The following is an 18,542-nucleotide window of genomic DNA, read 5'->3' as shown; positions in this document are numbered from 1 at the left end:
GTGGCCCTATCCTATTGAACAAAGACACAGGTAAAGCAATCGTTACCACCCCTGGACCACAGAGGTGATTAACGAACAGTCATCCCTTTCTGAGGCACTGCCATTTCCCTCAGTCTGACGGTTCTCTGGGTCCCGTTGTTCCCTTTCCTGTAGACACCCTCATTTTGACTGCAGCAACCAGAGAGCTTCAAATCCTACATTCTCACACGTACCCCTGCGTACCAAACAGTCCTGTCCAACCTGCAGACCCTGGACACTCCACCTGCATCTGGGGGTATCTATGAACGTAGCCCAAACTCAAATAGAAAACTTACCTAGCACATCATCGTGGGATTTGGGGGGCGGAGGGGGTGTAACAGGGCACGAGAGGGGATAACGGCAAGCATAAACATCACAGATAACAAACCACGTCTAGGTCACAAGGTGAGACATGCCTGATTAGGCACAGATACTTTAATTGCAGAAATACTTGGTATTTTTTTTTTTTCTGTGAAGGACACCATGCCGAAACATTTCCTGAATTGTCATCTGATTCTCGCAACACTCCTACAGGAGTATTGTTCCTGCTTTACAGACGAAGAAATGAAGACTTTAACTTGGCCAAAAGTTAGGAGGTAAGAAAATATTAACGCAGTCAAAACTGCTACATTCCGAAGTGCCTGGATGTGTTTTGTTTTTAATTGAAAGTACCGAGGGTGCGGTTTGATTGCTTTTAACTTCCCAGCAAAGTGCACTGCTGGGCAAGTAGACCATGAATAAGACAGGTGTTACTTAAAGGAATGATGGACGCTGAAACCTGAAGCCTCTTTGAGCCTCTTTGAGCCGGGAGAGGTCTGGGCGACTGCACCCAGCTAAGAACTCCTCTGGCCAGGCGCTGTCTCTCACTTCCAAAGTTGGAGCTTTCCTTGGTGGGAGGGGGGCGGGGAGGAGGGGAGGCCAGTGACGTCACTCCGCAGCAGGGATAAAACTCCCAGACAGCATTCCCAGCTAGGTCGCAGCCTGGGGAGCTAAGTGGGTTGTCCGGTTCCGGGACACGCAGTGTGCACCCGTCGTTCGCCCGGGTCCCAGGAAGGCATCATGCCCCAGAACGTGGTCCTCCCGGGCCCTGCGCCCTGGGGCTTCAGACTCTCGGGGGGCATAGACTTCAACCAGCCTTTGGTCATCACCAGGGTAGGTGTTTTCCGTTCTGATTTTTGCTAAGGGTCACCTGGCATTCAGGAGGCGCGGCAAGTGGCTCTGGAGCTATAGGAGAATAGCCAAGAAGCCCGGGGAGGGAGGCAGTATAGCGCACCGAGTGAAGGGGAGGCGGGTGCTGAGCTTCTGGATCCCAGCTGAACTTCAGCAACAGGCTGAGAAGATGCGAAGCGGTTTTGAAATTCATCCAAGTCGGCTCACACACCCTGCATCCCTTTTTCTTGGTCCCCCAGCCACATGTCCAGGAGAGGACAACCGACAGTGCCAGTTCCTGGGCTCAGAGGAGGGTGCCCTAGCTGGGGGTGCTTTGGGCTCTCCCCATTCCGCTTCTTTCATATCAAACAGACACAGGGAGAGAGAAAGGGGTACTGAGAACGCATGGATATTTGGTAGAGCGAAACTTCTCTTGCTTGGATGAAAACTTGGGCAGGGTGCTGTTCGCAGGGCATAGCGTGGCTTGGCCAAGTTGGAACCACTCATATCAGCCCAGGCAGGGAAAATATTACTAATGTGTATTCCTCCGTTTCCAGGCATTTTGAATAAATATTTTCCAAAGCTGGGGACTTGGCTGAGAAAGGATTACCTATAATTCAAACTACAAAAGAAAACCCGTGCAATAGTTTACCTGATAGAGAACAACTACTAATGCTAATAACTTTGAAAATAAGACTTCAGTAGCAAAAGCAAACGGCTTTTTCCCATGTTATCTAAAGCCGAACCCAACAAGAAGAGGGGTGTAAAAATGAAACCCGGGTTTCCTTTTCTGACAGCAAATTTCTAGAATAATTGTAAAACATTATTTGCTCTAGTTGCTAGTTTCTCCGTTTTTTCGAAAGCAATCATTTCAGTGTTACCACATGCAAGCCCTTTTAAACATAAAGGCATAAACTCTCAAATATTATAATTTTATTCTCCAAATGTTATTCTTCTCTTCCTGCTCATACTGTACTTTAAAAATGTCTGCCTTATAACCTAGTCATTCACAGCTTCTTGAATAAGACAATATATGTATGTCGATATCATTGGGGAGCACTCTGCCTTTTTAAAGTCTCAGAGCACGTATCACAGGGATGCATGAAACGGGTCATTTCAAGATTTGTTTTACATTTTTCAAAACCATATAAACATGTCTGACATGTGTTTTCATGTGAGACATGAAAACATACCCCCAGAAATGCTCTCAAGTAAATTAAGCAGCAAATGCTTCCGTGACCTGGGCCAAGCAATTCCTTTTATAGATTCACTAAGGAGAACAGTTTCCACAGTTTCTACGAAGAAATAGGCTTAGTTTATATAGCTTCACTTGCTCAGATTAAATAACAGAAGCTTTTGAATCCTAACAAAAGAATAAATCATCTTTAAATTGAATCCTAAGGAATGAATTATGTCATAAAGACCCTTGAAGAAACTTACAAAAGAATTATCCTGCTTTCAGGAATGAATCACGTGTTTGAAATTAGGGACTGTTGATACTAAAAGCATTATTATCTTAAAGCAATCTTGCATCTGCATTTGGACTCTGAAGGCTATCGGTGAATGGATTTGATGTAATGACAGTTTTACTTGAAGAACCATTCTGTCTTGGATTTCTAGCTCCTATCTAATCTGGGCCACAACTGTAGACACTTGATTCAGTCACAGACCAGACATTATTTATTTAAAGTATACCTTTTCAATTATTTTAACTTCTAGGGAACAGAGAACATGGAACTGTTCAACCCAAATTGTCTCTAAAGCCATGTGTATCAGGAATTCTTGCTGAAAAAAACGCAAGCTCGCTCACTTGGGCTTCTATGCCTTCATTGAAACTGATTAAGAATATATCCACTGAAATTACAGAGATATGAGAAATCATTTGGATAAAAACCTAGGAAGAATTAGTCAAAAATAACTGTTGTTACTATGCAGTGGAATAACTCAATTTTGTAATTTTAATATCATTCTAGAAGGTATTGGCTAAATTTTTTTGCTTAGCACACATCCTTCTAAGACTGTTACTTTGGTTAACTCACTTCAAGCTCACAACATCCCTATTCGATCAGAAAAAAAAAATGTCCCCTTTCACAGATGAGAAGATCAAGTCTTCAAGGCAGTCTTCAGCACACCAATGATCACAAGTGGAGGACCAGTTCTGACCAGCTCCAGTGCCTGCACGCTTAAGACCACACATGATAAAAATGTCTCCTGTAACATCCAGTATGTCAGTGGCCCATCTCTTCTACATCAAGACTCACTCTCTGTTTTTTGGGTTGCTATCTTTATTCAAGATATCACAACTTCCTGCCTAGAAGCCTGCCTGACTTCTCCTATTCACCCTGCGTACTCTTAGCATCCATCTTTGAACAGCACAAGGGGCCTGTCATCCTCCCCCACAACATCCTCCGATGACATCAGCAGCTTGTAGAGAACAGACGATGTGTTCTTCAGCATGGCTTTTTACTGTCTGTTGTGACTTTCTTCCCTCTCCCTTGTCTCTTCTCACTCCATATATGGGTAGTGATGCCACCCCTCTGGCTGCTTGTGACCTCCATGGCATGGCTAAGCTTCTGACACATGTCTCTTTCTCCCAGAATTCTTTGCTCTACCTCCACCCCATGGTCCTCTCTGCCTATGAAAACCTATTCAAAACTTCTCCCAAAGTTCTCTTCTAATCATGGTCATTTCTTTCATTGCACAATGATGACTTTCCTCCTATCTGTTCATATTATCATGTCTATACCACAGATACTTAAGCATACTCCACTCCATCACCTTTTACACTTGAAACTGTTTAATATGTAGCACCATCTTCTATATCATAAATGCCATAAGATAAGTATAGCAATAATATGAATGGCTAATTTGTTCACCCTTTACATAACTTTATTGCCATAAATAATAGTTAGGTTGCGCTCCCCCAAATATTCACTTTACAATAAAGGTAACTATTTGTCTATCTGGTTAAATTCTTAGGGACACAAAAGACTGAAATGCAAAAGTCACACTTATTGTCACAAGAAGGTCCTTCCATACACAAAAGGTATTTTCTCGAGCCATTGAAGTCAGTTTTTGTCCTACTACAAGCTAGGTTGTATGTACCCTTCACCCTGTCCTGGATAAATGCAGACTAGGGAGGGTCCTCAATTCATGACCCTGCTGCTTTTTAATGACATGAAAGTGACACACCTTCAGTTCAGTTTTGCCTCTGCCTGTGCTAGACACTGACAATGTGCTACTCTCTCTTGATGTCGGATAGTGGCAAATAAGTCACAGCTAGAGTCAACCATGTGATCAGGAGAACAAGAGTGAGCCATTTTGCATTAGGATGTTTGGGTTAATATATTACATTAATATATTACATTTTGTTAGTTTAAGATGTTTTCAATTGCACAAAGAAATTGCAATTGATTAGAATATAACTTCATCTTATATCAAGGAGGTTCCAGCCAGCATTGCTAGAAGACCATGAAGCTCCACCCAGAGATTGTGGGAAGGTTACTGGTGGACAGGGTCTAAGCCAGAACTGCCAGTTTTTTGGCCTCTTATCCAAAAACTGAAAATAGGGGCTCACAAGGACTTGCAAAAGTGACAAGATAACTTTATTCTGAGTACAGATTTGAGAAGGAGACACCATCAAAACTGGCAGTGGGCCACATGAGTGAGAGGACTCCAGGGACCCCCCCCATCATTGTTTTGGTCCTCATTTATTGGACTTAGAAGAAGGACTTGGTTACCAAGGGATGTAGTTGTACTGGGATGAGAAAACTCACACCATTCTTAGAGAAGGGAATGCCAGTAGCCTGGTATAGGGTGGAAGGGAGGTTCAGGAGGACTCTAAGGTTGCTAATATACTGTTTGGAGTAGGGGAGGTGTGTAGCATATGCAGGCAAAGAAACTAGGCTGTCAAGCACATCATTACTAGCAGGGGTGGGGTGGGACATAACCAAAACTGTCTCCTATGCTCTCCTGCTTCAAGGTAATATGTTACCTCACCCCCAACCAAATTTGCTGAAATTGTAGTTCCAAAAGTTAAGACAAAGGGTTTCTGTTCCCTAATTATTCACAATCCCACTAACCAGTGCAATAATTTTTAGTGTACTTTGAAGAAACACGTGCACACATCAAAAGGCAGGAAAATAAACCACCAGACCCAAGGTTTTCTAGACAACACACACACACTATATTTTGTGTAAAATAAAATGTAGTTTGGGGACATTCAGTGTAAGAGAGTGCCTCCATCCAATCTGAAATGCCTCGCCCTACATTGTATTTTGAATACTCAGTCTTTTGTTCGTGATGGAATATCACAGGAGGTTTTAGGAAATGAGGCCTAGCTCATGGAGGCAATGAGGGCCATTTGAGGTTACACCCCCCCCCACTTCCACGCCTACCCCCACCTAGGCAGCGCTCTGTCCCCTCTATAGGTTACTCTGCCAGAGATTCTGTCACCAATGACACAAAACTCAGAGAGAGTGGTTATTTCACATGTCTATGTGAGTTTCTTTGGTTTTTCTTGAAAGAAGATCCTAAGCGTTCTTCTGGAAGTTTCTTGACCAACCAGGAAATGGATTGACTCTCACAGACATTCACAAATTGTTGACATTTGTAAAATTCATATATGAAAGGCAGCACAAACTCGAGTTGACCACACGTCATGAAATAGGTGTGCATCTGAGGCCAGTATTCCTTTCCTCCATTTTTATCCCCTCTTCCTTCTCTTCAGTGTGGCTGTAAATGCTGCAAGGAGCTGAGTACCAACACAGTCAGTGTACCATTAGTGCATACAGATTCTCTCTCTGTGTGTGTGTGTGTGTGTGTGTGTGTGTCTTTCTCTCTGTCTCTCTCTCTGTCTGTCTGTCTCTGTCTCTCTCTCTCTCTCTCTCTCTCTCTCTCTCTCTCTGTGTGTGTGTGTGTGTATGTCTTTCTCTCTCTCTGTCTCTCTCTCTGTGTCTGTCTGTCTCTGTGTGTGTGTCTTTCTCTCTGTCTCTCTCTCTCTTTCTCTGTCTTTCTCTCTCTGCCTCTCTGTCTCTGTCTCTCTCTCTCTCTCTCTCTCCAGTCTGTTGCTTCAATCTAACCTTTATTTGAAATTTGAAAATTTAAAAATGGGATGTGTATACTTGGACACCATCTTTTCCCAGGATAAAAAGATTGATGTGAATATATTATCATAGCAAAACCCATGTCTACAGAGAAGCACTCACTGGTACACATGTTCCTAACACTGATTGCAAAATTTCCCATTAATTGACAGGCACCAAGGGAGAGCAATTATAATTTAGATGGATCTATAATACAACATAATACAGGTGGATCTCTCCCCTGTGAGAAGCTTATGTGTCAGTGGAAGAAGGGACATGTACACAAACTGCCATGAAAAACTGGCCCAAGATTCCCCAAACAAAGTATGGCTTAAGAGAAAACAGGAGGCACAGGACGGAGGAGATTACCTGCAGGGAGGCTGCAGGATTAGTGGAAGAGCCTGCACCGTCAAGTGAAAAAACCGCAGTAACAATTTCAGATTTTTCACGGATTAAGTAACCCCATATGAACATCTTACAATTTCTGGGCATCCATTTTCTCACATTAAAGTAACAGCAACTATTTAATAATATTGTCTTAATAGTTAAGCAAAAATGATACCTCTCGATAATAATACTATCATGACAGCAAAATGGTTGCCTTCATCCCAGACTGCACATTAGAATCACGCAGATCACTTTGAAAATACCTATACTCGGGGTCAGGTGGAGATTCTGCTGTAAACGTTGTGAGATGTCACTCTAGAAACTTCCACAGTGCCCAGGTCCTGGATGGATTTATCTGCCTGGCAAGGATTCCAAAGTTTATTTGGTAGGGAATGGAGGACAACTGAATAGGTTAACATGAATAGTCAATGTCATCAAAAGTATGTAAATAACACAGCTCATGGGTCCTTACCTAGAGATTCTGAGTCTGGATTCCAAAACTCTGGTATAAAATAAGGTGTTTATGGCCAACAAAAACCCTAGGTGACTCTTGTTACAGGGAAGTTTAAAATCATGATGCTGAGTGATTGAGTGTAGGGCCAGTTATCTTTCTGGTAAATTTCTTAGTTAAGACCTTAATGAGCCCTCTTCCCAAAAAAAATACCAATTTGTAGTAGGAGAGAGCCGCTTGTTGGTTCCCACTCCCCAGAACCGAAATAATCACATAGAAACCATATTATTTAAATCACTGCTTGGCCCATTAGCTCTAGCTTCTTATTGCCTAACTCTTACATTTAACATTAATTTAACAAATTAATCTTACATTAATTTAACAGATTAATTCCTAGTAATCTGTGTATCATCACATGGCTGTGGCTTACTGGCTAAAATTCTGTCCATCTCTTGCAGGGCTACATGGCTTCTCTCTGACTCCACCCTTCTTTCTCCCAGCATTCAGTTTAGTTTTCCCTGCCTGTCTAAGTTCTGCCCTATCAAACAGGCCAAAGCAGTTTTCTTTATTCATTAACCAATAAAAGCAACATATAGACAGAAGGACCTCCCACACCAAAAAAAAAAAAAAACCTGTGCTTCAACTGGGCAGTGGTGGCACACACCTTTAGTCCCAGCACTCAGGAGTCGGAGGCAGGTGGATCTCTAAGTTTGAGACCAGCCTCGTCTACAGGGTGAGTTCCAGGTCATCCATAGCCACACAGAGAAATACTGTCTTATGGGAAATAAAAACCAGAAAATTGAAAGAAAAATAAAACCCTATTCTTCGTCTCACCTCTCTGTTCTCCCAACTGGAGAAAGCATAGTACTCAAAAGCTGTGAGCACACTATAAAGATACAATATGATAACAGAATAATGGAGCATCAAAATAGAGCAACAGTAGATATTAATCATGGACAATGGATTCTTATGGCACAGTAAATGTTTAACTTACAAAAACAAAGACAAGTTATCTGTCATTTTAGTCCTTAGTCATTCCAGTCACCAGCCTTACTGAACTGGGAAACCACAGACAATAAAGGCATTGTAAGTCTCCTTCTCCCTCGACAGCTGTTTTCTACCCAATCCATCCATTTGTGGAGGACTAAAGACAGTGACTACCAAGTAGAGAATGAAGTCAGAAGTGAGTTACTAGCCACATTTCCTAGATGACGTCCTCTCTAGATTCAGTTCTGTTGCTGTGATAACACACTCTGGCCAAAGCAACGTAGGGGGAAAGGGCTTCAGCTTCACAATCCCAGATCACTGTCCATCACTGCAGTGACAGTGTCAAGGTGACAATAAACTAACAAAGCCACCTTCTGAAATGGTCCTGTAGCTGCTCTCAGTTCAGCAGGAAGCCCTGCGTTACTTAGACAGATCTCTTTCCTGCAAAAATGAAACAGCTCTGTCTGCTCAGCCTATCATAGAGCACTGCTGAAACAATGAAGACAGTTTCTAAGGTGTAGCATTTTGTATAAAGATAAAATTAAATTCTTAACTTTAGTATTTACTGTTAATAAATTTTAGTGCCTTCTACTATCTAAAATATCTAACTTTGATATCTGATGCCTGTTTAGTATATAAATTCAATATTTATTACTTGTTCAACATTGAAGTTCTGATGTCTACTTAAATGTGTACAGACAACAGCACAGATACATACAGACACATATATACACAGCTCTATTTCCATTCATCGTAACCAAAGCTAAAACAGAAGGAAAAAAAGCTAACCACTTCCAGATTGGGATTGAGTGTTCTACACTTGAGTCTGTTCAGCTGTATTATTAAACCTAAGAGGGGCTTTACAAACAAGAACATCCAACCTCATTTAATGTTGAGACCCAAATTAAGCATTCTGACCCTAGAACCATAAAAATAGAAAGTACTGCCCTTAATATTCTAAACTGAAAGAATATTAAATGACTAGGATTCTTCTTATCCGTACAAGGTCCATCAAGGATGGGCACTTTGTCCTAGCAGTCCTGGGTCCAGGATAACTTCTAATGGAAAGTAGCCATGAAATAGCCTCCAAGGGCTAAGATGCATTCAGCATAGGCGTCTTCACCAAGCTTTATCAACTGTTTCCCCTAGAAAATCTTCATGACCCAGAAACTAAGCAAGCACATTAAACAATCTAGGGGTAGTACTGAAGACCTAGGGCACATGGGAATTAGTCTTTTGTAATTGTACTTATTTAATTGAATTTGAATGTCTCTAGAGGTTCACAATGGGACTAGAACAAGCAAATAGAAAATAGCAAGTTGACCACTAAGCCTATAGTAACATATTAGAAACCACTGAGTTTATTCCTGGAGCACTTTGAGGTTTAAAGTGAAGCTTGCAGATAATTGTGATTTACAATTGCCAGTTTCCAAATGTAACAGTGGTAATTTCTCAGTGGTAAACATAAACTGAGCTGTGGTGATGGTTCGATAGGAAGAACTCTTTCTGCACAAGCGTAAGGATTTTAGTTTTCTCCAGCACCTGACAAAAAATTCAGGCACAGCTGGACCTGTAACCCAATCACTGTGGAGTGATGGGAGATGAGAGTCACTAGACCTGACCTTCTACCCAGCCAACCTAGCATGAAAATGGGAGTTACAGGTTTACTAAGAGATCCTGTCTCAAAGAAAATAAAGAAGAAAAAGATAAAACAGATAAATGCCCTCCTCTGTACTCAGAGCACAAACGTGTGTGCGCGCACACAACACACACACACACACAGAAAGAGAGAGAGAGAGAATCAGAGAAATCACATACATACAAAACACAAACACATATACATATACATAATTCATAATTTGGGTATACAAGCTTTTTCTTCTTAAGCCCTGACTTAAATGACCTTTTTACTCATTCTTCAGTTTTTCATGTATTAAATCTAAACACTGGGAAATAGACTGTGATACATTAGAAATACAGATACTCCTTGACCTATGATGAAATTACATCCTGATAACACCATCAAGAGTTGAAAGTATTGTAAGTTGAAATGAAACGTAGAGTGGGTGCATCTTGATAGATTCAGCACAGCCAAAACAGCAGCTTACAGGCATGGGACACTTACAGAATATTTGTTGTTTATCAGCCTAGCCTGAACTTCACCATCAGCGCTCTCTCTCTCTCTCTCTCTCTCTCTCTCTCTCTCTCTCTCTCTCTCCCTCTGTGTGTGTGTGTGTCTGTGTGTGCGCATGTGTGTGCTGGCTGGACCTGGGGCTCTGTTGTTACCTCCCAACACCAGCAAATGCTATACTGAAAATCACTGGCTAAGAACAAGATCATATTACAGAACCCAAGAATGGTTCATCCTGAGTTATATGCCTTTTCAACCATGGTGAAGTTGAAAAATCACCAGTCAAATCAGCGTAAGTCGGGGCCCTCCATCGGATGAGCTTGCAGTCTCATTGAGAAGACAGTAATACACAAGCAACTAAACAAACACAAAATTAAAGGTGATCTTCATGAAGGAAATAAACAAGATATAAAAATGAATAATGAGGTCAGGAGACTAGAGAAAAACCACTCCAGAACTTTATGGGAAATTCTAAAATGCATCATTTGCATCTAAACCCAAAAGATAAAAAGCAGCCACCAAGTGAGAAATATTTCAGACATAAATAACTATGAAGGAAGACCGTAAGGATGTACAGAATTGCTCTGCTTAAAAACTGAAAGGAAGTCAAAATGGCCATTGAATCATGGATAAAGGAGAGCAAGACAGTTGTCAGATGACCAGACAGTTAGCCAGGGAGATAGCCATGTGATGACAAGACAGAAAACTGAGAGAAACTTTTACCCAGAAAAAAAGAGCAGTAATCAAAGCAACTTTTGATTTTTAACTAGATATTCAGTAGACTTAACATTCCACATTTTCTATTTCTAACCATTAAAAATACTGTAACATTTATTTTCCTATATCCTGAAACATTCTTTTCATTTTCCACTTCTAAAAGAATCATACCCATTTCTGATGGAAGGAAAAAAATGAATCTTGTTTTTCCCCTATTTTGAAAAAAATCTCTGAATTTTAAGTAACATGTTTAGACCATTTATATTTAAAGTAGTTACTGTTCTGGTTTATTTAAAATCTATCTTATTAGGTATTTTCTGCTTATTCCACTTGTTCTTCATTCATGGAGAAAATAGCATGACTGGAGGCAAATTTTCTTTGTGTCATTGCTTCCCAGGTGTTCTTTACATTTATGCTAACTTACCCCAAACAGTTAATAATCTATTGTCTTATCTAATAGCAACTATTATGACCACTTCTTCCTCCCTCCTCCATCACAGGTGGTCCATGCATAGACGTGTGCTCTTCCTTCCTTGGAGGTATCCATCTTTCCTTGAGTTTCTGTATTTCTTCCCAATGACTTCAGGTCTCTTGAATGTTATAAATGTTTATATTTTCAGATTTCTTGTCTCTCCTCAAGATTTCTACACTCAGATGTTCTGTCTTAATTTAAACTATTATAACTGGATGACTTTTCAACATCAAAAATCATTTCTTGCCATTCTCAAAGACAGAAATCTGAAGTTAGGGTACTAACATGGTAGGGGCCTTGCAAGGGCACTCTGCCATATTTCAAGTAACCAACTGCTTGAATTCTTATAAAAAATGCAGAAAAGCAACGAAGCTGTTTCGGAAGTCTGTTTGGGAGGGCGCTAGTCTCAATCATGATGGGTTTAGACTGCTGACCCTCCCAGGGGCTTTTCCTCCAAAAGTCATCACTTCAAAATAAATTATTCATATGAATGTATGGACTATAAATATCCAATCCATGCTGCCCCCCTCACAACAATGTTAAAAATGAAAACATACCAAGTTGCTAAAGTAGTTTCAATTCAAGTACCAAAGTTGTCAAAATGTAGAGAACTATCTCCAAATAGAAAGTTCTGCTTAACAACAACAACAAAAAAGTATTGGTTCAACAAAGAAAACATTTATAGATGTAATCATTATAGAAAATATTTAGATGATAACAAGCGATAAGATGGTTCTGGAAACATGGCTAGTATGAAACAAAATTAGTTAACCTAATAAAATAGCACAATCGATCAACCGAAAGGTCTTTAAAATTAGGGTTACGATTTCACAACACCTAAAACACTGAAAAGCTTTCCAGGGTGACATAGCAAGATTCAGTATAAAACTTGAGAGACTGCTGGATACTGGATTTTAACCGGTGTCTTGACACATCTTCCAGATCACTCCAGGAAGCAAGGCGGCAGCTGCCAACCTGTGTCCTGGAGATGTCATCCTGGCTATTGACGGCTTTGGTACAGAGTCCATGACCCATGCAGATGCACAGGACAGGATTAAAGCCGCAGGGTATCAGCTGTGTCTCAAGATTGACAGGTGCGCCTTGGCTAATGGGGTCAAAACTTGATCTGGTTTTCAGGAGAACCCGAACCCGAACTCTAAATGGCCTCATCTGCTTTGTGAGAAATGCCATAGACCTAGAATTTTGATGTGTTTTTATTTTGTTTTGTTTTATGTTTCTGTTTCTGTTTTTTATGTATCGGCCACTTTATTCTTGTATTCGCTGAAACTAATCAGTCTAGCATGTGTGGATGGACCAACTTTTAAAAACAAAATTCTCTGAAATGTCAAAATTAAAGTCATGCAGACGAATGGCTTCTTCATATAGTAGCCCAGTGATTTGACCTTGAAAATAATTATAGCCATGAAAACACAAAGCAGAATGAACGGCTGGACCATCGCTCTGTGGGGTGGAATAGGATTGAAAGGTGCCCCTCAAAGACTCTCTTGATTTGCCCCAATGTGACCATGTTACATTTGGTTGTTAATTTCCTCTCTACTGCAGGCTGGTCTGTACAGATTTATCCTAAGAGACTACTACAAGGTGTTTGGATATATATGTGTATGGTATATATGCAGATGCTTCTAGCCTATCTCCTAAAGCTGAAATTTGATCCCAACTTCTCGTTATGAGAGCCTTGGTATGAAGCTAAAAATAATGAAATAATAATTGGTTATAGTAGTTGTTCTCACATGATTATCATGTAGCTGTAGTACCCACATGCCTCTCCATCGGTACAGGAGACTCAATCCATTAGCCATCCATAACCTTCATGGAGTAAAATAGATTCTTTCCTATCTGTGCCTATGGTTCTGAGCCACAGACACATAAGAGCTGGGCACACCAAAGCTCTTTGATGCCAGTCACACAGCCATGTGGCCAATCTCTCCCTGTGGCTATGGTGGTGGCCTTAGAAGCACAGAAGAGACGTGAGATCCATGGAGTTTGCCTCCTGCTCTCTGCGGTGTGTCTCTAAGTGTCCTCCTCTGTTATTCTGGAGACCGCACCATGCACTTGCTCTGTTCCCAAGTCCTCAAAAGTACCCTCAAAAATAAGACTAACAAAATGGGGACATACAGAGTAAGTAGACACTAGATTCTTCTGGCTTAAACTAGTCAAGGCTGCCAGTGCTTTTCACAGCCGGAGTGGGAAATCATGTGTATTTTGAAAGAATCTGGATTGAGGTTTCGAGCTTGCAAGCTTTGTTTTGTTTGCAGGGCAGAAACCCGCTTATGGTCGCCACAGGTGTCTGAAGATGGAAAAGCGCATCCTTTCAAAATCAACTTAGAAGCTGAACCACAGGTATGACGTTAGGAGAAAATGAAATCACATCGCCCTTTCTGTTCACGGGTGGGGAGGCTTCCTGGGAGGAGAACTGACAAACTAAGAATCAGGAGCAGGTCACCTGTGAAGTTGTGATTGGGGTCTACTCGCTGAGATTAATTTATATGATTCATATTTTCTTATATCCAAACAGAGCAAGGACCTAGGTAAAGATCTCTTTAAAAGTCACATGTCTCCTCTGCCGGGCATGTTAGTATACGTCTGTAATTCCAGAATTCGGGAGACAGAGCCAGGATTGCTGCAAGGCTGATGCCAATCTGGAATAGACAGGAAGTTCGAGGCCAGGCAGAGCTACAGACTGAAACCATGACACACTCGAAAGGGAGGAAAACACACTTTCTCATTCAGAACAATTTGACTGGATCTGCCTGGAGTCCACTTTTATTTTCCTTCTTTTTTCTTTCTTTTCATTTTTTATGATAGACTTCTGCTGAATAAATGGCCATGATGTAATCTGAGAACGTTAAATTGTTTAATTGAGGCAAAAATAAAAACCGGGCTGGGCCATTTGAAACAGGTGGCGCTAATCTAATAGTTGTAATCTTCAGTGCGGTAAGGTCTTTGCACGGGTCTTGTTTTGACACCCTGATTTAATTCTCAGTTCTGACATTCTCTAATTAAATTTACCTTACCTAAAAGAATTGGATTTTGTTATCACTGAGATACTCCGCTCATACGACTGCCTTATAACAGATAAAGGATTTTTCCCTTGAGGCAACCCTGTCTCATGAGCCACATGAATCTAATCATCCAAGGCTTATCTGGCTATGCCCATTTTCAAACCCCCCCTCCCCAAAAGACTGAAATTCTGAAATTGAATCAAACCTCAATTATAATACACTGGAAAAATCTAATTACGAACAGGGCTTTAGAACCTCTACTTAGAAGCTGCCAAGGCTTAGAGATGCAAATATACGTGTTTAATATCATCTCTAAAGCAAGCTCTCCTAGTAAGATGCTAGCTATTCCTAGTGTACAGTTTGCTAATATGACTGCCGGGGAGCACAGTTATAATTCACACTTCCGCACTCTTGCCCTTGGCAGGGTCATCGGCTCCGTGTTTTCTACTCACCCCAGTAAACCTCTCTTTTCTCTTCATTAAATAGACATAGCACAACAAAAGTACAAGTGTCTCACAGGCTGCTCAGAGATTTCAATAAGACGATACAGGCAACGGCCTTTCGATAGCTAGTCGAAGGAGAGGGATTGCTTCTGCTTAAGTGTCTTCTCCCCTCAACCTCCAAGCCGTGAGCAGAACCCTTCCCAACTTCCTTGACAGTGTTCACCAGCTGTTTACAGAAGGGCTTTCTGTCTTCACTGTCGCTGTGAGACAAGGAAGAGACAAGGAAGAGTCCCTTCCTTATGACTATTACAAAGGTCATTCTAAATTGTGCTCCTTCAAAGCTTCATTTCAGTTAAAATATAGCTCCTTCCCTGGCCCACACACAGAAAAGGAAACACAGTATGTATTCTTTCAAGAGAAGGGTTAATAAGATTCTTGACCTAGGTTTTGACTAAAAGGGAAGAGATAATCTGTGCCTAAAAATTATGAGCCAAAAGAAGAGAAAAGGGGCTGCAAAGAAAGTAAGCAGGATATAGAACATTTTCAAGACAGGAGCCGTGGGTCTGTTCTCCTTGCTGAGACCTTCCCAGGCATAGCGGGCAGCAAGGGCCCAGTAAATCCCAGACTAATGGGATGGAGGCTAAACTGTGCATTTCCTAGTATTGACCAGGATAGGTCCAGGGGACCAGTTCTCAGAACATGCTGCCTCCAGCTATTAAGTTTTGTGTGATCTTGGAAGGTGAGTGGCATATTTAGGTCAGAGAAAACTTTCATTCTTCAAAGTGAGCAAACACTGAAAAAGATGGGAGAAGAGATATAGATTGGCCATCCCAGATTTAAACTGCTGAGGACCAGAAGCTTCAGGTTCGTGTGAAACATCTGCATATACACAGTGAGATACACACATATACAGTGAGATATGTTACTGAAGAGACCCGACCCTAAACACAAAATTTGCTTTTTGCCTTTTTTCATCTTGACACGTAGGCTCAGGGGAATGAACCTTCCCATTGAGTTAGGAGCCACTGCACGAGACCAGGCGAGGAGTTTTCCACTTACAACCTATCTCTGCTCAAAATCTTTCCCATTTTGGACCAGTTTTGCTTTCTGGGTTTAGATTAGAGATGTTCAACCTGTAAACATAGCGAAAAGATCTAAAAGCCGCTGGTGTCATGCCCTGGCACGCTAGGGTCATGTATGTTGGTAACTGGCAATACCTCAATCAGCACTAAATTGATACAAGGGAAAGTTAGATGAAACACAACATTCTAGATACATCGCTGTCATGTGTACTCAGCCCTTTGTGGCAATGCCCGATGCCTGCTCACTTCCCAAACACATCAGTTCATCATCTAGAGACAACAGAAGAGAAAAGGGAGACCTGTGTGGCCCTTCTGCATGCCTCTGTTGACTGTCCAAACGTGGAGCCTAGAATGCATTGGATGAGATTCCCATCTCTGTGTCTGCTCACAGCACACATCAATCACTGTATTGTGTGCACCCTTCTGCACAATTTTCCCGTCCCAAATGTGTCCTTGTTTTTAAAACTCTAACTCTCCAATATGAGATGCAAGCTCTGGGGTACTAAACAAATTCCATCACTGGGCCAAACCCCAGATGATATTTAATCAGTTTCCACTCCTACCCTGGTAAGGATTTATTAAACCAAGATGTACTCAGGCCATGATGGGAGTCTGATTTTGCTACCTAATCTCTTCAGAATTTAGAGTCGATCGATGATAATCCCTAGCTGCAGTGAGAAAAGAGGTCTCTCTTGCAAACAAACCTGCATGCATTAATTTATCACTATCACTTTTCCAAGAATTAGCTTCTAAGACATAATTCTAATTTTAAATATACTGGCCTCTTGTTAATCACTTTATTAGCCCGGATATGCAGAATTTAAGGGTTAGAGTATATATATATATATATATTTTACAATTCTTCAGATAGGGAAAAGGAAATGAAAGGAAATGAATATCTTTCCTTTTTTAAGTGAGAAAGGTGACGATTAGGTTAACAACTGCAGCCAGGATTCAGATGGCGTCTTTTAAAATTCCATTCGGTTGAGTCATGCCTTGTCCTTATGGACTCGCTCTCCAAGAAGCCAGCCCCTGACGGGCTCCAAGATAAGAGCAAGTTCAGCTCTCCTAATCATCAAAGGGTTTCCTCCTATGCAGCTCTTCAGCCAGACTGCAGCATGTAGCGCACAGGGCACAGGCATTGGTCCACAAAACAGCTTAATTTCAGTGTAGTTTCTGCCATCCGAGAGTCCTGGTTACAACACAGCGGGACATTCTGCGAACAGATTATACACTTGGGGTCTTTGCATTTGGAGGAAAAAAAAACAATTTTTAAGTAACACACACACACACACACACTGCCTCTCAGAAAGATTTGCTTTCCCCCCTAATGAGAACTATGTAAAAAGAGCACCTTTCCAGAGAGCAGAGGTGTGTCAGCGGGGGGATAGGAATGGCGTCAGCTTACGCCAATGCTTCTATTCCCCTATGCTGCTACTGGTGAATGGTAAAAAGCAGCCAACAATAGAGATCTGAATACTTATTTCTCAACCCAAATCAAATTGGTATAGTAAGTACTGTGACCTTTGGTATAGGGTAAAATATTCTTTCTTGTTTTTAACATACTGTCTACTCATAACATACTATGAAAATAAAACATGTCCCATTATCTAAGACCAAGGTCAAGTGATATGTTGATATTATTTATACATATGGTGTTTTTTCCTCTAAGTTTAGACTTGGGGACTTTTTCTTACATAATTATAATAATTGATTTAAAATGTTAATGGATAGGGTTTTTCTTTCATCTTTCCATGCTATCGCTAAATAGAGACGTTTTGTTTTTATGGATTCAGATTTGAGTCTTATGCCTATATAGGCCCTTAGAAGTTGTTCAGATCAGTTTCCAGCAACTGAATGGATTCATTCCGAGTCTGGCAGTCTGTGCGCAGACTCTGGTATTTTTCCAAACAAGGCATCACCCTAGATATTCATTGTTAGTCCTTCCTCAAAGTAAACTGTTACTTTCATTCCTGCTTAATATCATCCGGGTAACCCCAACATACGATGTATCTATTATAGAAAAAAAAGGGGGGAAGAGGGTTAGAAACAAACAGAAAACGGCTCTGTCTGAGCAGGAAGGACATTATGTCCATGTCTTTGTAAAGAACTGTGTCTTCCTATTAAAGAGGTGTTTACATGTGCGGCCAGTTTGTTTCCCTAAAGCTAACTTCAAACTCCTCTCCAATGTTTTGGTAACTAGAAGGAGATCTACAAACACAATCTCTCACGCACATTTCCCACGGAGCTCCTCTGACGTAGAAACTCTTAAAGCCCATCACTAGAGGAAAACGATGGTTTCAGAGTGGCTTTGTATTCCACTTGAAGGGTGGGCATGAGCAGATAGCTTCGTAAATTCCAGGCGCGATGGTACAGACCCATTGCCTCACTTTGACTTGATCAACTTTTTCCTCTCTTTGCATCATTGATCTCTTGCCTCCCTGTGGTTTTCATATGAAAGATTTCGAGAATGGTGGGTATAGGAGAGGAATGGGGTGTGTGGGTCAGGCACACGCTTCAGATGAAGACGGCAATGGCCTTGACCCTTCATCTGTGCACGTCATCAAGTAAGAAACTGAAGGTGAACTGGCTTTAAGT

The 18,542-nt window shown here is 41.2% G+C and overlaps 1 protein-coding gene across 3 annotated transcripts in view; it reads left to right on the top strand.

Moving 5' to 3' along the window:
• The first annotated feature begins 1,002 nt into the window (after positions 1-1,002).
• The window catches only part of Pdlim3 (PDZ and LIM domain 3), a 31,553-nt gene continuing 14,013 nt past the window's right edge, over positions 1,003-18,542 (top strand). For all 3 annotated transcript variants that reach the window (XM_041632564.1, XM_041632566.1, XM_041632565.1), the window contains exons 1-3: positions 1,003-1,170; positions 12,339-12,490; positions 13,673-13,757. In XM_041632564.1, the coding sequence (XP_041488498.1) occupies positions 1,078-1,170; positions 12,339-12,490; positions 13,673-13,757 (330 nt within the window). In that variant the 5' untranslated portion in view covers positions 1,003-1,077. The remainder of the gene's footprint in view (positions 1,171-12,338; positions 12,491-13,672; positions 13,758-18,542) is intronic.

The sequence above is a fragment of the Microtus oregoni genome, unplaced genomic scaffold, assembly GCF_018167655.1.
Source record: "Microtus oregoni isolate MIOR12 unplaced genomic scaffold, Mior012 000041F_ref0000270, whole genome shotgun sequence".
NCBI classification, from domain to species: domain Eukaryota; kingdom Metazoa; phylum Chordata; class Mammalia; order Rodentia; family Cricetidae; genus Microtus; species Microtus oregoni.
Note: the sequence above shows the minus strand (reverse complement) of the source record. Positions and strands in the feature narration are given on the sequence as shown.